This window comes from Hemiscyllium ocellatum, chromosome 13 (assembly GCF_020745735.1).
Source record: "Hemiscyllium ocellatum isolate sHemOce1 chromosome 13, sHemOce1.pat.X.cur, whole genome shotgun sequence".
Taxonomy (NCBI): Eukaryota; Metazoa; Chordata; class Chondrichthyes; order Orectolobiformes; family Hemiscylliidae; genus Hemiscyllium; species Hemiscyllium ocellatum.
Window position 1 is genome coordinate 18,788,909 of NC_083413.1, and position 23,984 is coordinate 18,812,892.

Below are 23,984 nucleotides of genomic sequence, written 5' to 3' on the forward strand. Positions count from 1 at the left end.
ATTCTGGGATCTGAGTTGTCTAGTATTGCTATCAGCTTGGATCTTAACAACCTCTATTACATTTATCTGTCAAAACTCATTTTCAGTTTTGAAAATTTAAATTGACATGCCACAACCTCAATGGCTTTTAGAGGATATGGTTCCAGATTTCCAATCATGTGAACAGAATACACCAGAAGGCACCCCTGAGTGATCTATCTCTAAGGATCTTCCCCCGTGTTATGGACACTTACCAACAAAAGAAAATATTTCTATTTATTTGCTAAATCTTTTCAGCTTAAATTGGTCAATTAATCTTACATATTTGAGGGAGAACAAGCTTAGTCTGTACAACCTGTTCAAAATTTTAACCATTTTCTTGCAGAGGTACTTTAATGAGGTGTATCTGCCTGGAGGAAGATCTATCATATGCTGGCATACAGTGAGGATCAATTGTCCTAATTTCCAGGTTATAGACCAGTACAGAACAGAACAGGCTCTTCACCAGTTCCATGCTGACTATAGTGAAATAATTACAGCTTTGCTAAAATTTGTGTTCTCAATGCATTGCAAAGCAGCATTGATTGTTTATCCAACGGGTCAGACAGCATCCGTGGAGAGAGAGCAAGCAAATGTTTCAATTCTAGATGATTCTTCATAGCTGATGAAAAGTCATCCAGACTCAAAACGTTAGCTTGCCTTCTCTCCATGGATGCTGCCTGACCCACTGCAATCTCCAGCATTGATTGTTTTCAGTACAGACTTCAGCATCTGCAGTAAATTGGTCCTTGACTGTTTACCACTAGTTGCACTGTAGGTTAGTGGTGTGATTATTTCTTTGAACCATCACGTGGTGTTGGAGTTCGGTTAGGAATTCCCAGATTTTGAGATTTCGAGATGATGGATCGATGGCATAGAGCAGTTAGATTGCTTTCTGTTCTGGACAGACCTTGAGGTGATGGCATTTGCATGATGTTGTTGTGTTTGTCTTTCTTTGCTGTAATTACAGTGGTTCTGTGAAGAGCTGATGAAGTAAAATGCTCAAGAAAAAAACTATGCTATCATTTTAAATTTACACAAATGCAATCAGAAACGCATAGATCATATACATAATGAGACAGCATCCTCACAGTCTAAAATAATACGAAGCTGCAAGTGGACAAAATCTTAGAACATTGCAAATTTTCTGAGATTATCTCTGGACTTCCTTATTTTTAAGAACCCCCATTTGAAAAGGATTCAAAATTAACTTTTTGAGTCCAGTGAGCTATCAAGGAAACTTATGCCAGCAAAATGACAACTTAGCCTAAATAATAAGTCACTGTGGTGAAAAAAAAGTCAATTCATTTTGCCTGAAATGCTTTGCAGTGTTTTTAAAAGAGAAGTGGATCATAATGAAAATGTGCACCTTCCTGGGCAGCTACAGTGCTAGTTAATGTTAATGACTTCAATACAGAGGCAATTGTGGGTCCCTGACTTTATGATTCAGTTGCACATTATGTAAACCTACTCAGCCTTCTGGGGAGAAGGCAGAGGCTCTTATATCTTAGTTTACAAGCTATGACTCAGACAAAGACAAGTTTTCATTGCCTTTATCCATGGATATATAAACCTTAATAATGTGAATTCTTCAGGTAATATCTATTCCCAGGAGGTATGGAAGATTTAGTGGCTTGGGGACTGTTGAGCTCTGCAGTAGCATTTGCTGGCAATATTTAATCATCCATCAATTCACTTGGCACTAACTAATCTAGTGAGTGTATAAATGGGGATGCGAAGAAACAGAGTCACAGTTAATGCTGTAGAAATACAGAAATGTGTTTTCTATTGGCTTTGAGCTTGCTCCTTTTCACATCAGCAACAGCTGGAATAGTTGAACCAACATGCAGACACCAAGGAAAGTTTGATCTTTCCGGGATTTCTATGAATGGAGATGTTGTTCTGACTGGCTTGTTTCCTATTCATTTTCAAACAATACAACCGAACCTGTCATTCAAGGTAGAACCAGCTCCACCAGTCTGTAAAGGGTAAGTCAGAATCTGATGATGCCTTTTATTTTTAAATTGGAAATCACCTCAGATGATTGCTAAATATTAATAATCATTGAAAATATTTTCAAAAATTATTGATATTTTCTAAATCAACACAAGCTGCAAGATAACATTTCACTTTTACAAATGCAACCAAGCATTTATATGTCTATAAGAACATGAAGTTAGAATGTTTTTATTCTGTCAACTGGATTGTTAGGATATGGAATCTTATTACATATGATTATTAAATCTAGGCCAGTTGCTACATCAAAGGAGAAAATATGTACATGTGATAGTATGGGAATGTGGTGAGGACAAGTATCTTTGTGAGGAAGTAGAAAATTAAAGGCTATGAGCATAAAGTTTCTTTGACTCAATGATAATATAGCTAAATGCTTAATAATATACAAGCATAATAACTTACTAATATTGTCCTGTGCCTCATCTAGTTACGTGTAATCATAAGATTCTTGTAAAATTAGGCATTATCACTATCGTAATGTTAAACACCAGGTAAAGGAAAATTTCCTACTCTGTAGCCTCATAGATCAAATTATACATTTATGGAAAATGTTCACTGGAGTTACCCAGGAATTATAACAGAATGTTCTGGGAAAACTCAGCCAGTCTTGTGGCATCTGTGGAGACAAAAACAGATTTAATGTTTTGAGTCTGAACTGAAGATAGTTAGAAACATGATGGTTTTATGTTGTTGGAAAAAAGATGGAACAAAACCAAAAAGTGGGGTATGGTGGATTGTTTAGAAGATGAGAAGTTTAAATACTAAACCTGTCATTGAACAAAAAAGAATTACATTGGCAACAATGGTAATAAAAAGAAGAGCAGTTGTCCAGAGTAGGTGTTAATAAAGGACTGCTCTGTAAAAGAGAAAATATGAGAACAAGGTACAGACTGGTACTTGTTAAAGAAATTCAAAATGGAAGATCAAGTTCATTGCTTGAGGATGTTGAACTCCATGTTGTGTCCACAAGGCCATAAAATACCTAATTGGAAAATTATATGCTTTTCGTCTAGCTTGCATTGGGCTTCACTCAAACACTGCAGCAGGCTGAAGACAAAAATGTCAGCATAAAAGTGAGATGGTTTATTGAAATGAGAAACAACTGGAAACTTGGGTTTGGGCTTGTGGACTGAATAGACATGCTCTGAAAAGTGGTCACACAATCTATCATTTGATCTCCCCAACTGTATTGAGACAGTGAATACATATCTTTGAAATTGAAAGATTTCTTTCATATCTTTGAAATTGAAAAAAATCACTATTCACCTGGAAGGATTATTCAATGCCTGGTTAATGATGAGGGAGGAGGTAAGAGGGTAACTTCTTGCATTATATAGAAATGATGAAGAATGGACAGAATGTTGCAGACAGGATCCTCCCTACAGAATGTTGCCAGGGATCGAAAGATGAAGATCTGTTTAGTGGTGACATCATGCTAGCTATGGCAGAAATGGCAGAAGATGATCCTTTGAATTTGGAGATTAGTGGAGAAGAATATGAGAACCAGGCAGACCCCAGTTGTGATTTTGGAAGGGAGGGGTAATTGTAAGGATAAAGGTGCAGGCAATGGGTTGGACTGGATCAAGGGCCTTGTCAACTAAAGTGGGAAGAGGCAGTTTTCTCAGTTGAGAAACAAGAATACATGATGCCAGAAGACCACTGTAGAAGGGAGCATGATGGAGAAAGGGAAACTGGCAGAATAGAGTGGAGTCTCTTCAGACTACAGAGTATAAGAAAGTGTAGTTAAGATGTTTATGCGAGTCAGTGGACTTGTCTCCAGAAACAGGAACAGTGAACCCAAGGAAGGAGGATCTTGAAGCTGGATCAGGTAAAATTGAGAAAGGATAGATATCGAAGCAAGAATAGTGAGTTTGATGAATTGTATTAATCCAGTAATATTTAGCGAGCAAATTTGGCCAATGATTAGCTCGTTAAAATCCTTTCTCATTCATAATTTTATTGTGGAATAGATTGACTGGAAGGTAATTTCATCTGAGTTTCTTAAGATAAAATGAATGCATGCAGAACTTATGAGATTAATATTTAAATACTTTTTCCATTCCATTTCTTCAAACTTCCCTTGGCTTTAAGACAGTGTCACTTCAGAAGTGTTCCTTGTATGGCAGCCAGCCAAATATGACTGTACCCACATGGTGCATTTGCTACAAGTCAAATTTCACCATCCATAAATTGTTTTGCAAAATATTCATGTTACAGGGTAGAATGTTCTGATCATGTAAGCAGCATTGGGAATTGATCTAGCTCAGTTGGCTGTATGGTTGTTTTATAGAGCAGTGTGACACCAACGGTGTGGATTTGATTCCCATCACTGGTTTGAGGTTACCATGAAGAGCTCTCCTTTTCTACCTCTTTTCTTGCCTGAGATCTGGTGGCACTTAGGTTAAATCACCACCAGTCACTTCTCTCTCTAATGAGAGAGCATCCTATGGTCTGATAAGACTATCATGGTGTAACATTAATGGAATTTGACGAATAAAGGCCAGTTGTCTATGCATATCTAAAAGGAAAATTATTCAAACTGTTTTACAAATATTACATCTGTATCATTAAGTTTTTATGACTATGTTAAAATTGCAACTTACTTGTGTATTGATGAGTTTGTTAAGCAAAACATTCAACAGCATCTACAAATAATGACTCAACTGAAGTCAGATGAAATATAGAACTCTTTGAACAGTGCTGACAAAGTCACTGCATTCCTGTCTCAGGAGATAGATAAGCACTTAACCAGCAAGATATTATTTTCATCTTATTGTCTCCAAGGACATATGAAAAAAATGGTGCTGATGAGTGCAGATATGAAGCTAACTTAAGTTATGCAAAGCTATCTACTGAGAAATATATTCAGATGACAGATTACATCTCAATTATTAGTATTATGAATTAAAGAATTTGAAGGCTTTACTTCATCTGCATAGGTTTGATGCTTAGTCAGTGCTTAAAAGTTAATTACATGGTCAGGCGTACTTTCAGGTTTAACAGTTCAATCTTTACTTAGAGACAATTGTCACAGGACTCACGTTCAAAGGAATAACAGCAGAAGTCATTGGGAACACTCAACAGGTTTGCAGATGATACAAAGTTGAGTGGGAGGGTGAACTGTGAGGAGGATGCAAATATGCTTCAGTGTGATTTGGACAAGGTGAGTGTGTAGGCAAATGTATGCAGTGAAATACAATATAGACACATGAGATTATCCCCACTTTGGTAGCAAAAGTAGGAAGGCAGACCATTAGCTTCTGAAAAAAGGTCTCTGAAACCGAAATATTAACTTTGCTGTCTCTCCACCGATACTGCCAGACCTGCTAAGTTTCTTTAGAAACGTCTATTTTTGTTTCAAATTTCCAGTATCCATAGTTCTTTGTTTTATTATATTAAGGCAGATTATATCTGATAGATTGAGAAAAGAGAGATACAACAAGACCTAAGTATCCTCATACACCAATTGCTGAAAATAAACATGCAAGTGCAGTAGGTGGTGAAGACAGCAAATAGTACATTGGTTTTCACAGCAAGAAGATTTGAGTGAATGGATGTCCTACTATAATTGTATAGGGCCTTCTCAAGATCACAACTTGAGTATTCTGTGCAGTTTTGGTTTCCTTCTCTAAGGAAGGATGTTTTGGCTATGAAGGGAGTGCAACAAAGGTTTACCAAACTGATCCTGGGGATGGCAGGATATATCAAAAGACACTAAATTGTTTTGGACTATATTTACTGGAGTTTAAAAAAGTGAGAGGGATCTCATAGGAACCTATAAAATTCTGTCAGGACTAGACAGGGTAAATGCTGAAAGCATGTTTCTGATAACTGAGGAGCATAGAATCAGGGGTCCGTAAGACCAGAAGACCATAAGACAGAGGAGCAGAAATTAGCCCATTCAGCTCATCGAGTGTACTCCGCCATTCAATCATGGCTGATAAGTTTCTCAATCCCATTCTCTCGCTTTCTCTCCATAACCCTTGATCCCCTTGACAATCAAGAACCTAGCTTTCTCAGTTTTAAATATACTCAATGATCTGGCCTCCACAGCCTTCCATGACAATGAATTACAAAGATTCACCACTCTCTGGCTGAAGAAGTTTCTCCTAATCTCCATTCTAAAAGATCTTCCCTTCACTCTAAGGCTGTGCCCACGGGTCCTAGTTTGTCCTAGCAATGGAAACTTCTTCCCAACATCCATTCTGTCCAGGCCACTCAGTACTCTGTAAGTTTCAATTAGATCAATCTCATCCTTCTAAATTCCATCAAGTATAGTCACAGAATCCTCAAAAGTTCCTCATAGTCAAAGTATAAGGATACAAAATAGGCCATTTAGGATTGAAATGAGGAGAAATTTCTTACTCAGAGAGTAAAGAGCTGTGAAATTCTCAGGCACAAAGAGCATTAAAGGCTAAAACATTGAATGTTTCCAAAAATAAATTAGTTCTTCGAGCTAAAGGGATCAAATGGTATGGGGCTAATCCAGGAACAGGCACTGAGTTGATGATCAGTCATAATCATACTCAATGCCCAGAACAGGTTCAAAGGGCTGAATGGCCTACTCCTACTTCTATTTGCTACATTTCTATGAAACAGAGCTGACACATCTAGTTGGAAACATTTCATCAAAACTAGAACCTTTTAGAGATGAATAACTTTTAAGCAATTTCAGTAGCAGTGAAATTGGGGACAAGGAAAGGACAGATAGGGCAAGACTGATAAAATAACACAAGAAAAATGATGCACAGTGCAGGGAGATGATAATGACATAAATAACTGGCGAGTAGAAGAGGTTATCTTCCCTGCTGGAGTGTTAAAAGGTGAAGTGTGGCATATAAATCCAGTGGATGCCCTTCCTGTCTGCTCATCTGAAGTTTTAATGCAGCGAAGTATGTATCAGGTGGCTTGCCCAACATTTAAGAATCTCATTCAGCATTAGTCAATATGTTGTACAGGGCCTTGGGCAGGTAAGGGGGAATGTTTTGAGGCCCATACCATGTGGGAAACCCAACACCAGCTGGTGTGGGGTCATTAATGGTAGAGATTTCCAATGGCCACATCCCGGCCAATGTCAATCCCCCTACTAATCATTCTTGTAGCTTGTTGAAACAAGCCCCCAACCCTCCCTCACTATTTTGCCAAGTTTCTTAACTCCAATTGACCTGAGTTCCTGAGAGGGGTGCAACTCCCCGTGGCCTCACCATGTGGCTAGTACTGCTGGGCGTACAGAGCTGCCGGCCATCTGATTAACTGACATACTTCTATGATAAGACTTCCTTCTGTGAAAGGGGTGCAAGTCTCTTCATAAAGCAGCTCCCAGTGTTAAATTCTGCAGATAAGTCATTGGGATCATGTGCAGAGTTTCCCAAATGTTTTAGCCAGTGAAAGTGTGAACCATAGTGGCTGGTAAAATCCTGCTCATAAGCTTCTGATTTAGAGATGAGAGTATTATTAACTAAGTCATTCTAACACCATTAATACAATGAAACTGGAAATTATTAATAATTTTAGTAGTCATTAATATCATTCATTGTCTGGAAAGCGTTAGTTAAACATTTTAATTTCCTGTCAACATATAAATATAAAAAAGGAGTAGATGTATGCCATTCAGTCCCTCAAAACTGCTCCACCATTGAATAAAATCATGGCTAATCTAATTGTTACCTCAAATCTGCATTTCCATCTACTTCTGATAAATACTCAGCCCCTTGCTTAAGAAAAATCCTTAGAAAGAATGTCTGAAAAATATTCAAAGACACTGCTTCCACCATTTCAGAAGAGAGTTCCAAAGATTCATATCCCTCTGAGAGGAAAAAAGACACCTCAGCACTCTTTAAATGGACAGCCTCTGATTTTTGAACAGTAGCTCCTATAGTTTGAGATTATCCCATGAGAGGAAACATCATCTCCACATTTACCCCATGTTCCTAAAGTCACTTTTTTCTCTTCTAAATTCCAGCAGATATAAGCCTATTCTGCCCAGCCTTTTGTCATAACACAGCACACAGAGATAGTTGATTAAACATCTCTGAACTGCTTCAAATGCATTTATGTCCTTTCTTAAATAAGGTGACCGAAACTGTAGAGACTCCAGATGTGGTCTCACCAGTGTTCTGTCTGTAACTAAAGCATAACATTCAACATTTGCATTCAATTACCCTTGTAATAAAATGATAGCATCCTATTAGTGTTATTTATTACTTGCTATACCTGCCTACTAACTTGTGTGTTTCACGCACTGAGACTCCAAGGTCTTTTTGCTTCTCAGAGCATTGCAATATTTCACCAATTAGATAATGTGTTTCTTTATTATTATTCCCCAAAATTGATGATGGTATGTTATTTGCATTTGCTATAATATAATATGCAAAATTTTCTCAGCTTTGAAATTGTAAAACAGTAATTAATAAATGAACATATATTTCTCAGTTTCAATTCCAGGTCTTTTCGCTGGATGCAGACCATGATTTTTGCATTACAAGAAATAAACAAGGATCCAGTGCTCCTGCCAAATATAACATTAGGTTATAACATTTATGATACCTGTACTACACCTTCTCATTCATTAAGAGCAGCATTAACATTAGCCAGTGGTCCACATGAAGATGTCTTCAAATACAACTGTGTGGGTTCTTCTTCGATCCCTGTGATTGTTGGCGACGCAGGGTCAACACAATCTTTGGTGGTAGCAAGAACGATGATGGCCTTCAATATTCCAATGGTGAGATCCCAATTATGAATATTAACCTCAGTCCACAATTCATAAAAGAAAAATGTGAAAGAATGAGCTTTTCTGTCTTTCGGACATCGAAAGCATTTTCGGGTTAGGGTTAGGATTAGAGTACAATAACTTTTAATAACTAGTCATAAGACCATAAGACCATAAGACATAGGCGTGGAAGTAAGGCCATTTGGCCCATCGAGTCCACTCCACTATTTAATCATGGCTGATGGGCATTTCAACTCCACTTACCAGCATTCTCCCCATAGCCCTTAATTCCTCGTGACATCAAGAATTTATCAATCTCAGCCTTGAAGCCATTTAGCATCCCGGCCTCCCCTGCACTCCGCGGCAATGAATTCCACAGGCCACCACTCTCTGGCTGAAGGAATGTCTCCGCATTTCTGTTCTGAATTTACCCCCTCTAATTCTAAGGCTGTGCCCACGGGTCCTAGTCTCTTCACCTAACGGAAACAATTTCTTAGCGTCCACCCTTTCCAAGCCATGTATTATCTTGTAAGTTTCTATTAGATCTCCCCTTAACCTTCTAAACTCCAATGAATACAATCCCAGGATCCTCAGCCGTTCCTCATATGTTAGACCAACCATTCCAGGGATCATCCGTGTGAATCTCCACTGGACACGCTCCAGTGCCAGTATGTCCCTCCTGAGGTGTGGGGACCAAAACTGGACACAGTACTCCAAATGGGGCCTAACCAGAGCTTTATAAAGGCTCAGTAGCATATCGCTACTTTTATATTCTAACCCTCTTGAGATAAATGACAACATTGCATTCGCTTTCTTAATCATGGATTCAACCTGCATGTTTACCTTTAGAGAATCCTCGACTAGCACTCCCAGATCCCTTTGTACTTTGGCTTTACGAACTTTCTCACCATTTAGAAGGTACTCCATGTTTGTCTTCTTTTTTCCAAAGTGCAAGACCTCGCATTTGCTCACGTTGAATTTCATCAGCCATTTCCTGGACCTCTCACTCAAACTGACTAGATCCTTCTGCAGCCTCCCCACTTCCTCAGTACTACCTGCCTGTCCACCTAACTTCGTACCTTCAGCAAACTTCGCTAGAATGCCCCAGTTCCTTCATCCAGATCATTAATATATAACGTGAACAGCTGCGGCCTCAACACTGAACCCTGCGGGGCACCGCTTGTCACCGGCTGCCATTCCGAAAAAGAACCTTTTATCCCAACTCTCTGCCTTCTGTCAGACAGCCAATCCTCAATCCATGCCAGTAGCTCACCTCGAACACCATGGGCCCTCACCTTACTCAGCAGCCTCCCGTGTGGCATCTTATCAAAGGCCTTTTGGAAGTCTAGATAGACCACATCCACTGGGTTTCCCTGGTCTAACCTACTTGTCACCTCTTCAAAGAATTCCAACAGGTTTGTCAGGCACAACCTCCCCTTACTAAATCCATGTTGAATTGTTCTAATCTGACCCTGCTCTTCCAAGAATTTAGAAACCTCATCCTTAATGATGGATTCTAGAATTTTACCAACAGCCGAGATTAGGCTAATTGGCCTATAATTTTCCATCTTTTGTCTTGATCCTTTCTTGAACAAGGGGGTTACAACAGTGATCTTCCAATCTAACGGGACTTTCCCTGACTCCAGTGATTTTTGAAAGACCTCAACCAACGCCTCCGCTATTTCCTCAGCCACCTCCCTCAGAACTCTAGGATGTAGCCCATCGGGGCCAGGAGATTTGTCAATTTTAAGACCTTTCAGCTTTTCTAGCACTATCTCTTTTGTAATGGCAACCATACTCAACTCAGCCCCCTGACTCCCTTTAATTGTTGGGATATTACTCATGTCTTCCACTGTGAAGACTGTCACAAAGTATTTATTAAGTTCTCCAGCCATTTTCTTATCTCCCATCACTAGCCTTCCAGTATCAATTTGAAGTGGCCCAATGTCTACTTTTGCCTGTCATTTGTTTCTTATGTATTAAAAGAAACTTTTACTATCATTTCTAATATTACTGGCTAGCCTAAATTCATATGTGATCCTCTCCTTCCTTATTTCCCTCTTTGTTATCCTCTGTTTGTTTTTGTAACCTTCCCAATCTTCTGATTTCCCACTGCTCTTGGCCACTTTATAGGATCTCTCTTTTTCTTTGATACATTTCCTGACTTCCTTTGTCAGCCATGGCTGTCTAATCCCTCCCCGGATAATCTTTCTTTTCTTGGGGATGAACCACTGTACAGTGTCCTCAATTATACCCACAAACCCCTGCCATTTTTGATCTACTATCTTCCCTGCTAGGCTCTGCTTCCAGTCGATTTTCATCAGTTCCTCTCTCATGCCCTCGTAATTACCTTTATTTAACTGTAACACCATTATATCTGATTTTGCCTTCTCTCTTTCAAACTGCAGACTGAACTCTACCATATTATGATGCTGCTTCCTAAGTGTTCCCTTACTTTAAGATCTTTTATAAAGTCTGGTTCATTACATAGCATTAGGTCCAGAATAGCCTGCTCCCTTGTGGGCTCCATGACAAGCTTTTCCAAAAAGCTAACCTGTAAGCATTCCATGAATTCCTATCCTTTGGATCCACTGGCTACATTATTTACCCAGTCCACCTGCATATTGAAGTCTCTCATGATCACCGTGACCTTGCCTTTCTGACATGCCTTTTCTATTTTCTGGTACATGTTGCACCCCTGGTCCTGGCCGCTGTTAGCAGGTCTGTACATAACTCCCATTATGGTATTTTTGCCTTTGTGGTTCCTCAATTCCACCCACACAGACTCCATATCATCCGACCCTATGTCGTTCAGTGCCATAGATTTAATTTTGTTCTTAACTAACAAGGCCACTCCGCCCCCTCTGCCCACCTCCCTGTCTTTTCGATAAGTTGTAAATCCTTGGATGTTTAACTGCCAGTCCTGAACCCCCTGCAGCCATGTCTCTGTGATGCCTACCACATCATAATCATTCACGATGAGTCATCTACTTAGTTCATCTACTTTGTTACATATGCTACGAGCATTCAGGTAAAGTGCCTTAATGATAACTTTCTTATCACTAGATATATTGGAAGTCATAAGATGTTCTAAGTTATCATTCCTTTTTGTTGCATTCCTAGTCTGCCTCAAGGTTAAATCCACCTGCATACATGCTATCCTGTTTATCTTTCCATTTAACTCCATACTCCCTGTTGCTTTCACTTTCCCTTTCCCCCAACTCAGAAGTTTAAAGTCCTACTGACCACCCTATTTATCCACTTCGCTAGAACATTGGTACCAGATCAGTTCAGGTGGAGACCGTCCCAACGGTACAGATCCCCCTGGTTGCAAAACTGATGCCAATGGCCCATGAAGTGGAATCCCTCTTTCCCATACCAATCCCCTAGCCACATGTTTACTTCCCTAATGTTCTTATCCCTATGCCAATTGGCACGTGGCTTGGGCAGTAATCCGGAGGTTATGACCCTTGAGGACCTATACTTCAATTTCCTTCCTAGTGCTTGATAATCCCCAAACAGGTCCTCCACCCTAGCTTTGCCTATGTTGTTACTCCCAACGTGGACCACAACAACTGGATCCTCCCTCTCCCGCTCCAATATCCTTTCAATCCGGTCAGAGATGTCCTGCACCCTGGCACCGGGCAGGCAACACACCATGCGAGACTCCTGATCCGACTTGCATAGGATACTATCTGTCCCCCTAATTATAGAATCCCCTGCAACAACTACTTGTCTTTTTGCTCCCCCCTCTTGAATGGCCTTCTGCACCATGGTGCCGTGGTCAGTTGGCTCATCCTGTCCAGAGCCCTTTTCCTCATCTGTACAGGGAGCAAGAATCTCATACCTGTTGGACAAGCTCAAGGGCTGAGGCTCCTGCACTCCTGAACTCAGGTTCCCCCTACCTGCCTCACTTACAGTCACACTCTGATGTCCCTGATCACTAAATGAATGTGAATTACTTAATCTCCCATGTGTGACTGCCTCCTGAAACAAAGCGTCCAGGTAACTCTCCCCATCCCGGATGTGCCGCAGTGTTTGAAGCTCAGATTCCAGATCATCAACTCTGATCCGGAGTTCTTCCAGCAACCAACACTTGCTGCAGATGTAGTCACTGCCACTCACAATGGGCTCAGCCATCTCCCACATCATACAGCTACAGCACATCATCTGCCCAGCCATTTCTGCTTAGTTAATTACTTTATTACTTTGTATAAATTTCAGTTAAAATACTTTCTGATACCTCTCTGCTATAGTCTTTTTCTAAAAAAGAATTAATAGATAAACCATAAAATGTAAATTTTTAACCAGTCCCGTCACTTCCTCCGCTGCTCCCGATCCTTCTGTGAAAGAGAAAAACACCACTGCCCACTGCCGGTAAGTAATTTTAATAAAAACTGCCTTACCTTATCTGCAGACTTCTGAGTTTGTCCTACGTCCGCTGCTGCTCGCAATTAAAATGCTTGTCAAAGACTCCTGAGTTAAAGCCTCACTCTTGACTCCACAGGAACTTCCTTGGACCCGCTTTTTGGGGCAAGTTTGTGGACTTTTAATTTAGGGTAGAAGAGGAAGGTGGGAGGGAGGCCCTACTTTGTTGGACCTGGGGTCTAGAACACACCCACTCAAATAACAATCACTTACCTTCCCCACCGGCTTTGCACTCCAACGTGGCTTCCCCCCAGCACCTGCCGCTATCTGCTGCAAAAAGACCATTGGCAATTATATTTGTAATACAAATATATAGTCATTGATGCTAACTCTGAAAGCAGTGTTCCTCTCAGCAAACTCCCACAAATAACATTCTTTATTGAAAGAGAATTTCTTTTACATGTCTTTGAAGAAAGAAATAATGAAAGGGCCAGAAAAGAAATTTAGACCTGGGCTATAGAATCAGAAAGGCCTCAGAATTAACTGAAAATTAACAAGCTTTAAGAAATAAAGCTAGAATGTCTAATAGAAGAAGGGAAATTTGAAAATAAAAATGATTTTAAAAGACCAGGACTCAATAATTCAGCCACAATTTTATCAGGAAGACTTACGAAGGCCATAGGACAGAGTTTAGTAAGTCAACAATGATTCAATTGAAATAGCATTGGTGAATATCAAAAGACAAACATATGAAAGAGCAAGTTTAAAGCAATGTTGAAACGATACAGATTTAAAGTTGCACAGTAAAAAATAATTAGCAAGATGAGCAAAAAATGGATCATTCTTCCTAGCAGATTCAAAGTCAGAGATGGGCCATGGAGTGCATAAGATTGGACTTCATGTGCATGACAGGTCTTAAGATATAGCATTGCCTCAGATTTGAACACTGAGATTTAAGTTAGTTAAGTCCACTTTTATATCCATGCAGATTACTTTATTAGGTAAAACACTAAAGAGTTTTCAAACAGGTTTGAAGATACCTTAAAGCTTTTGATAGTTATTTCAATTTAAAAACAAATATAATTCTCAAATGAGCAAAATTAGCAAAATGGATTTAGCTTCCGGGAGAATTTGTAGACCATTTAATGAGTGGCACCCCTACATATTAACAAAAACTATGGTTTGGAACTTTGAAATCAGGATTCAAGCGATATAGAAATATTATTGGACTTTTGATGAAATTGTGTCATATTTTTTACAGTCCACGGAAAATTTAACTTTAGACAAAGTTTTTCAAAGCCGGCTAAAAAGAGAAATTAAAATGACTTACAGTCCTGACAGAGATCTTGAGAGGGGAAAACAAACATTACCTCAAGAGGGCAAAAATGTTCATTTGCTTTATCATTCCAGAGAGGCATTCAACAGATCTACACAGAGAAAACAAACAACTACTGCTAAAACCCAATGTCAGTGCTGCAAGAACAACAATGCCTCACAAGCAGAAAAGATATCTGATTTGACCTGATAACTTAATTGGTGAAGACACCCAAGGTATTTTGAGGAACTGGCTGACCCAGAGGAGCCAGAAGAAACAGAAGCTATCTACATTAGTTGGTTTTATGTTTGAAAAGGATCATGCTATTATCCTATTAGATTAGATAACATGGCTGACAAAGGATGTGGAATAACTGTCAGAAGCACAGAAATACTACAAGTTAGACTACAGTGTAATGACAGTTAGAGAGTTGAAAATATGTATGTTGATCACGAGTCAATTTCACTTGAACCTGCATGCATGCCTTGACCTGAACTTTGTCAGAAGAATTCATAGAATCCCTACAGTGTGGAAGCAGGTCATTCAGCCCAATTTCACCCAATTCCTGTATTTTTCATAGCTAATCCACCTAACCTACACATCCCTAGACAATTTAACATAGTCAATCCATCTAATCTGCATATCTCTGGGCTGTGGCAGAAGCCTGGAGCACCCAGAGGAAACCAAAGCAGACAGTGACCCAAGAATGGAATTGTACCTAGGACCTTGATGCTGTAAGGCAGCAGTGCTAACCATGCCAGCCACAAGTTGGACGTGATTGACAACCATTCAGAGAATGACTTGTCTGGCAGTAAACAGCTATCCAAACACAAGACCAAGGAAAAACTGTTGTTAACCAACCAGTCAAGGAGTAATCAGTAGACAACTACAATGGCATCACATGGGATTCAAATAGTTGAAATCATCCAGTGAGATTCTTAATTTTGGCATAAGGTAGTTGCTTAATATTTGTAAGGTGGAGAAGGCCGCACTTCTGTGCTTCATGGGCACACCATCACCCTCCAAAATGATGTTTTCATTTCACTTTGTAAATTCCATTTGGAATTTTGATTTTTGTTGCAAGTGCCCCTTTCCTATGTAAATATAGTGTGACATAAATGAAATATCATAAAATATACTGCACAGCAACAGGCCATTGGGCCCAACAGGTCAATGCCTGTTTCTTCTTCACATGAGCCTCCTCCAACTATTTTCACTACACTCTGTCAACGTATCCACTACTGCTTTCTCCCTCAGGTTCTTAACTCGTTATAGTATCTGTTAAAAGCATCCATGCTTTTTACATCAACAATTACTCTCCAGGTAGAATTTTTTCTTCAATGCCTTCCAAAAGTTTGTATTGTTCTAATGCGATTTCTACATCTCATTCTATTCTTAGCTCTATTCTTACTTTTCTTTAAATTAAATTTTACATACTTTTAATTATTTTCTCCACAGGTCAGCTACTTCTCATCTTGCACTTGTCTCAGTAACAGAAATGAGTTCCCAGCTTTTTTCAGAACAATGCCAAGTGATGCCCACCAAGCTCAAGGTGTTGCTCAACTGGTGAAGCGGTTTGGCTGGACTTGGATTGGAGCGATCGCAGGTGATGATGACTATGGCCATAATGGAATTCAAGCATTCAGTGACGCAGTCAGAAAACTTGGTGTTTGCATTGCTTTTACAGAAGTAATTCCAAAGGCGTACTCCAGGCAAAGGATACTTCAAATAACAGAGACCATCAAGACATCTACTGCAAGGGTCATTGTCATGTTTGCTCTTGAGGGAGATGCATACCCTTTAATCAGAGAGATTGTAAGGCAAAATCTGACTGGTCGACAATGGATAGCAAGTGAGGCCTGGGTTACATCTGCGTTGATAGCAACAAAAGAAAACATCCTGACTTTGAGTGGGACAATAGGGTTCGCAATTCACAAAGCTGAAATTCAAGGCCTGAAGAATTTTCTTCTTCAAGTCCATCCTTCCAAATCTCTGAAGAACCTCTTTGTGAGAGAATTATGGGAAACAATCTTCAATTGTTCTTTTCAGACAACCATCGAATACAAAGTGCAACCAGCATCAATGTTATCTCGGAAAAAATGCACAGGATCAGAAAAGCTGAACAATATTCACAATATATATTCCCAAGTATCAGAGTTAAGAATTTCATACAATGTATACAAAGCAGTATATGCAATAGCTCATTCCCTTCACAATTTACATTCATGTGAAAATGGGAATGGCCCATTTGGCAATCAAACTTGTGCTAGTATCTTCAACTTGAAATCTTGGCAGGTAAATATTAAGGCATTGTAAATTAATTTGAAATGTATGAATTTCAATTATGCTGCAGTTTCATAGATTTCTTCAGCACAGGTTATAAAAGATGGAGCAAAAGAGAAGATGTGATGTAGGATCAGAAATCAGCAGAAATAGATTCAGGTGGTAATGATGGGTTCATGAAAATTGGCATCCTCCTACAAGAGATTGCAGAGTTACCAGAAGGATGCCTCATCTGCGTAGAACATCAAACATCATCTTTTATTCTGTGTAGATCTTCACCAATGGACTTGAAGTAGAGTGCCATGCTATCCCAGGGAGGACAGCTTGGTGTTTTCACTGCTCAAAATTCAACCACCTCTCCCTTGATTTCCCTGTAAAAGATCTGGGGCATGTTGCAGGGTGGAATGGGGGTAGGGATCAGGCAACCAGGAATTTCTTAAGTTAGTGCTGTAACCTAGTCCCAAATATTCCCTGATGGATTTTGCTTGATTCCCACACATTGAGGGCAGTTTAGTTGCTTGTGCTTTTACAGGCTTTTTAGGACTAAAAGAAGATGCAAGGATTTTTATTATTTAATTCCTGAAACTGATTGAGATTTAGTGGAAGTTGCAAAAGTGAATTTTACATGCAATGACAGTAGAGGAAGAAAACAGGATTTGAAATCGTTTAATCATAGTAATAAGAATATGGTAAACTACAAGTATTACAAAATGAATTAAATCCAGTGATTTATACATGTTAGTCAGAAAATACCATAAAAGCAGCATGCCAAAACAAATGATATGCATTGTTTACATTAAACTGAGGTTTGAAAATAATTGCCTCCATTTAAGAATATTTATGAAGTTAGTAAATCAGATTTAACAATAAGAAAATAAAACTTACATTTATATAACACCTTTCACAACTCAGGCTATCGCAACATGCTTTATGCTCAGTCAGTATAACATCAAACATTGGGACTGAGATGCATTGATAAATGATATAGCCGATCTGGTGTGTTTCCTGTTACTAAAAACAAAGGTGGTTCTTGTTTTGATAATAAAAATGCAAAAGAAAAATGTTGAAGTCAATGTAAAAGAAAGAATGGGTTGAAATTAATGTTCCCTTCCCCCATTTCCCAATAATTGAATTCAGAGCTGGGAAGGGGTCCATTCAATTGGGTAGAAAGTGCAAGATGGGTATCCACCACCATTCTACCTCCTCTGATCAAATGTAAGATGAGCGGGTTGGGGGTGGGGGGATATTGTAGACAATATTCTTCCCATCCAGAGGCCAGTGGACACTATTAAGTAGGTATTCAACCAAAGATAAATAAGGGGACTTGAAGGGAGTCTTCGCAGAAAAGCTTGTCAGGTTTACCAGCAGCCTACCAATGAGTCCCTTATTCACAGGTACTCACTGTCGATCATGAGAGACACATCTCACCATTGCTTTCAATGGACCTTCCTATTTTGTAGGTGACATCAGCCCTGCAACATTCCCCTGCCCACATCTACCTCAATCAAGAAATCTACCGTTGATGCTCCAGGGGATAGGATTTCCACTCACCTCAATGCTTAAATGTCAAGCTGTTCAGAAAAATACTCAATTGCTTGATTGTTGCAATGATGGAGGGTGAGACTCCAATTGGATAAATTAAGTTCCATCCATCGTGTGAAAAGGTCTGTTGATCTGCTTTCCTTCATTTTGCACAGCTTCACTAGGACCCCGTGGTCTCTGCATTATTATATCAATGAAGATGCAAATGAAGGAAAGGCAGAATTTTGAAACAATTCACAGAAAGACAGATAGTTTATGATTTTGTTGTGCAACTCCATATTGATGTTGATGATTTTAAACTCTAATTTTTCACTAAGCTCTTACATTACTTGAAAGAAGTAAAATACACCAGTAAATTGGGAGAAGAGGTCTATTTTGACAACAATGGTGACAGTGTTGCAACATATGATATTGTCAACTGGCAGAAGAATGAAAACGGCTCGATCAAATTTGTGCACGTGGGACATTTTAATGCAACTTCAGATTCAGGCCACGACCTTGTCCTAAATGAAAAAATGATCATCTGGACTGGTGGGAAAGTTGAAGTAAGTCATTATTTAGGAGAAAGTGAGTACTGCATATGCTGGAGAGTCAGATTCGAAAAGTGTGGCGCTGGAAAAGCACAGCAGATCAACTCTCTTGCTCCTCAGATGCTGTCAACCTGCTGTGCTCTTCCAGAGCCACACTTTTTGACTTTAAGTCGTTATTTGTTCACTTTCAAGGCGTGTTATTCCAGAACAAATGAAGAGAATAGACTTGTGATGTTTGTCACATCAAAAATCCTAAGCATACTTTTAAAGATCAGCAAAACCATCACAATCATTTTATTAATTCTAAAATTTAACTTTGAGAAACTTAAGACAATTCAAATAAACTGATTCTAAGAACAGATTATTCAATTTCTCAATGAGATATAAATCCAAGTAAATTTGATCATCTCTAATGTTTATAATAAGGGACTGCCTTATGAGAAGAGGTTATGTAGATGAGCCTCTCCTCACCGGAACTTAGAAGAAAAGAGGTGACCTTACCAGTTTTGTCTTTGTGTGTCCTTTTTTTTATGGAATTTGACACAGCACATACAGAAAGGAAGTTCCCCTTGTGGGACAGTCTCAGACAGAGGGCATAAGCTCAGAGGAAGAAGTTACACATTTAAGACAGAGACGAGTAAGAATTGCTTCTTTCAGGGCGTAGTGAATCTGTGGATTTCTTTACCACTGAGGGATGTAAAGAATGGATCTTTAAGTATATATGAGACAGACATAGGCAAACATCTAAACAGTAAGGGAATCAAAGTTCATAGGGAAAAAGCAAGGAAGTTGAATTGAGGATTATAAGTAAAGCCATGATCTCATTGAATAGCAGAGTAGACTCAACTGGCTGAATTGCTCTGCTTCTGTACCTCCTACTTTTGGTTTTATATAATCTCTAGAAAGAATCAATGCAAAAAAAATTACAACACTGAAGATCTTTTGTTATCAAAATGCCTTTCCTTATTGTCTTTCAACTCCTGCACTTCCCAGTCTAATTCAACATCAACCAAATTTCTCTGGGTCTGGAATTACGTCTAAGCTAGACTGAGTGAGGATAGCAGATTTGTGTTCTTCTTAAAAGCCATTAGTGAACAATTCAAGATAGTCTCATCTTCATTGTTCTTGAGACTTGGTTTATAATTCCACCTTTTCAAACTGAGATGGGATTTGACATTGGTCCATGAATTGTTAGTCCAGTGACAATGCACCTTTGTCATTCTAACGGGTTTTTATTAAACTGACTAGTGTATACCAATGAAACTAAATGGTTCAAACTCATATTTTAGAAATAATTTAGTTAAAATACAGTTATTTTAAATCAGGTTAATTACAATTAAGAATACTAATTTTAGATGATAAGAATGAATTTCAGTTGTATAATAAAACTGTACCAGTTGCCACTCTTAAGAGATATTTTCTGATCAAATGATGACATAATTAACCAATTAAATTTGATTATGTTGCCTGATTACACTGGTCCATTGATGATTTTACAGTGATTGCAGCATTTTACAAGAAGCTTGAAGTTAAATGCCACCATGCAATTTTAAAGACATTTTGAGCAATTTCACAGTCGCATCCATTGAAAAAAGCCTCCAATCAGTCATGACTCAAATAAGAGCAATTCGTCTGATCTCTACAGCCAGTAAGACTTTTTCCAGATAGCAGAAATATGGAGAAAATTGCTCCAGTGTTACAATGTCAGTAACGTTATACAACCAGCAGTAATTTTATTTTATGTTTACTAGAATTTACCTTGTTCCTTGCTATGAAATTATGCACATTCTGTCTAATTAATATTTCAGGCCCCAGAATCATTGTGCAGTAAAAGTTGCCCTGCTGGATCAAGGAAAGCAACTCGAAATGGGGAACAGATCTGCTGCTTTGACTGCCTACCATGTGCTGATGGGGAGATTAGCACTGAAATAGGTACACATCACATGGTTGTTTGTTACCATGACTAGGCTTCAAATAATTCTCTGCTTCAATTCATTGGGTGTGAGCACAGATGCAGAAGATGAATGTTTTGTAATGAGTTAATATCATCTGGAATGCACCGCCCACAAGGCAGGTGGAAGTAATTCAACAGCAATTTTCACAGTGTAGTAAGGTACATGGATAAAATAGAAGAAAAAGTTGCATGGAGGGAAAGGAATGAATTAGATGCTTGTTTCAAAGAATCAACACAGGTGCAAGAGATCTACTATCCACTGTTCAACATGATTCCTTCTTCTAATTATAAGGTCATAGATAAATGCATCATGCCATATGGCACTGACCTGTATAGACTGAAAATGCCTGGATTTTGATAATGTTGAGTTAGTTTATTACAGCGAGGGCAACAATAAAGGTATTGCTGTTAGCCTCATGAAATATGAACAAAGAAAACATCATCTAGTAAGCAATCATGGTCAAGATCACAACTCAACCACTCACATCAGTTTACATAGATGGAAGCCTTTTGAGTTCAAGTTACATTTAGTTTGTCAGCTCACCTATAGCCATAACTCAGGCTTGTACATACCAAACAGTACCTTGACAGCTTCAAGTGAAACTGACTGTTCTAGTCACGTCGTGCATCATTTTCTCAATATCCTTTGATATTTTTATTCTTCCAATACTGATCCAATTCAATCTTAAATAACATTATATCCTACATAGCAGAAAGGCTGTTAAAGTCCAGAGTTTGAGTCAAGTTGAGAAATGTGTTTGTCCGAGTAGGCAAAACATCTTCAATCTGGCTCCTTATGGATGTGGGTCTGCTATCTTGCAAACTCCCCTCCTTTAATGTTGATTCACACACAAAAAAGACAATTTCACTCAGAGGTGTCTCAAACACAGAAAAGATGTTTTAATGTGCTATTGTGGGCTGTGCATAACTGGCATAGGGTCAGGACAAAGGGAATTTTATTATGTGTTGTACCTGTCAATGCTGGAACTGGGTGTTTGAAAAGGAAACAAATTTTATTCCTCAGCAGTATTTTCATACAATTTGTCAAAGCTAACAACACTCTTAAAATAGACTCAAATTATTCTTTTGACCTAAGAAACATGTGAAAAGGAAAGTATAGTAAAGAATAAACCTATGTAACTAATGTTGCTGTGGTTTGCAAGCTGCTTATATGTCATTCATATTATCTCAGATTCATTGAACTGTGTTCCTTGTGCATTGGAAGACTGGTCCAACCTACAAAAAAATCAATGCATCCCGAAAGAAATTGAGTTCCTCGCATTTGATGAGGCAATGGGAATCACATTGACAACTATGTCCTTGCTTGGAACAGCCAGCACAATGTCTGTTGCAGGGGTCCTTTGGTATTACAGGAAAACTCCAATCGTTCGAGCCAACAACTCTGAACTCAGTTTCCTTCTCCTCATCTCGTTGATGTTCTGTTTCCTGTGTTCGCTGACTTTTATTGGCCAACCATCAGTCTGGTCCTGCATGCTGAGGCACACACTGTTTGGGGTCAGTTTTGTTCTCTGCATTTCATGTGTACTGGCCAAAACCCTGGTTGTACTGATGGCTTTTCGAGCCACTCTTCCCAGCAATAACATGATGAAATGGTTTGGGACTCTGCAGCAACTCTTCAGCGTCCTGGCCTGCACAGTTCTCCAACTTGTAATCTGTGTTGCTTGGCTCCTTGTGTCTTCACCATTTCCAGTAAAGCAGACTAAATATTACAATGAGAAGATTATTTTTGAGTGTGATTTAGGCTCAGTGATGGCATTTAGCTGTGTGCTGGGTTACATCGGCCTTTTATCCTGCGTGAGCTTTGTCCTTGCATTCTTCACTCGAAAGCTGCCGGATAACTTCAACGAGGCTAAATTCATCACCTTTAGCATGCTGATTTTCTGTGCAGTTTGGTTGGCTTTTGTCCCAGCCTACATCAGTTCTCCTGGAAAATACGCTGTCGCTGTTGAAATCTTTGCAATTTTGGCCTCCAGCTTTGGTCTGCTTATCTGCATTTTTGCTCCAAAATGTTACATAATCCTATTAAAACCAGAAAGAAACACAAAGAAATATCTTATGGCTAAAACATGTCCCAAAAAATCAACTTAAGGTCAGAACTTTCACTGAGTGTAAGTCACATGTTTCCCACAATATTTCATGCTGTATAGGTGGATGGGATGTGTACTGTATAACAAGTCATGACAAATGTATTTCCAAAGAATAGATTTTCTTTTAACTTCTAATGCCCGGAGCAACCTTATACTTGGGGAACAATAATATGTCATCATTGCATTTTATGAGTGTTTGGAGCTGGCCAAGTTGTGGTCAGTTCAAAATGACCATTCACCACAAGGCAGCAATGCAATGTGGCAAGAATTCATCTGCCTGCCAAGTGTAATACTATTATCAATCCACTGCTGAAAGTGCCCCCTGCTGGTTTCATTACCAAAGTATAAAATGTAGCTGACAAAACACTCCTGCATTAAAAGCAATTGATTCACTTGGTCACAGTTTGTACAGAGAAATTGAGTCAGAAGGTATGCAGACTCTTAAAGAAGCCAACCTGATTTTTGTTTTCTTGTTTCAATTATTAGTTAATATACTCAACTAAAGGCACTGTCATTCAACATAATCATGACTGATTATCCAACCTTGTTGCTGCTTTCTCCCATTACTTTTGATCCTATTAACCCTAAGAACAAGATGGTCCAAAGGGCCTGTTCTTACGTTGATTGGCTCTGTAACTCTACAACTATATGTATAACCTATGCCATTTAGAACTACATTTCAATGATGGAAAATCATTGTGATCCTCATTAAGAACTTTATAAGCACAAGGGTCATGGGACTCAAATCTCTCACAGCAGGGGAGGGGATTGTGGCAATCCTGTAAAGGGTTGGGGAACCTGGAAGACAGAGTTATGATGGTTGTGATGTTTTGTTTTGAAAGCAACTAAGATCTATTATTTTTATTTTCTCACCCTCATAACTGTTCACTCAGTCATAGATCCTCAGAACTCACAATCCCAAAATTGCAGCTTGCAAACCAATTTGGGTTATGATCTGTTATTGCCAACTCCAAGAAGAGGACATACAGACATGGCAACATAGAAAAAAAGTTTAGGGGCAGGCCAGTTGGTCTTTTGAGCCTGCTGTGCTATTCAATGTCATCATGGCTCATCACCCAACTCAATTCCTTGATCCTACTTTCTCCCCATACCCTTTGATCCCATTAACTCGAAGAGC

General features: G+C 39.0%; 1 protein-coding gene across 1 annotated transcript; it reads left to right on the forward strand.

The window, feature by feature from the left end:
• Positions 1 to 1,887: 1,887 nt before the first annotated feature.
• Positions 1,888 to 22,847, forward strand: LOC132821679 (extracellular calcium-sensing receptor-like). Its single transcript, XM_060834389.1, has 6 exons — positions 1,888 to 2,006; positions 8,467 to 8,758; positions 15,888 to 16,724; positions 18,572 to 18,799; positions 20,593 to 20,716; positions 21,931 to 22,847. The coding sequence occupies exons 1-6, from the start codon at positions 1,903 to 1,905 to the stop codon at positions 22,845 to 22,847; spliced, it is 2,502 nt and encodes an 833-aa protein (XP_060690372.1). The 5' UTR covers positions 1,888 to 1,902.
• Positions 22,848 to 23,984: the final 1,137 nt, after the last annotated feature.

Excerpts from the sequence above, each read along its gene's own strand:
- LOC132821679 (XM_060834389.1), top strand. The coding sequence starts at position 1,903 with ATGAATGGAGATGTTGTTCTGACTGGCTTGTTTCCTATTCATTTTCAA. Across the intron at positions 8,759-15,887 it reads TGGCCTTCAATATTCCAATG|GTCAGCTACTTCTCATCTTG; the intron begins GTGAGATCCCAA and ends TTTTCTCCACAG. Across the intron at positions 18,800-20,592 it reads GGACTGGTGGGAAAGTTGAA|GCCCCAGAATCATTGTGCAG; the intron begins GTAAGTCATTAT and ends TTAATATTTCAG.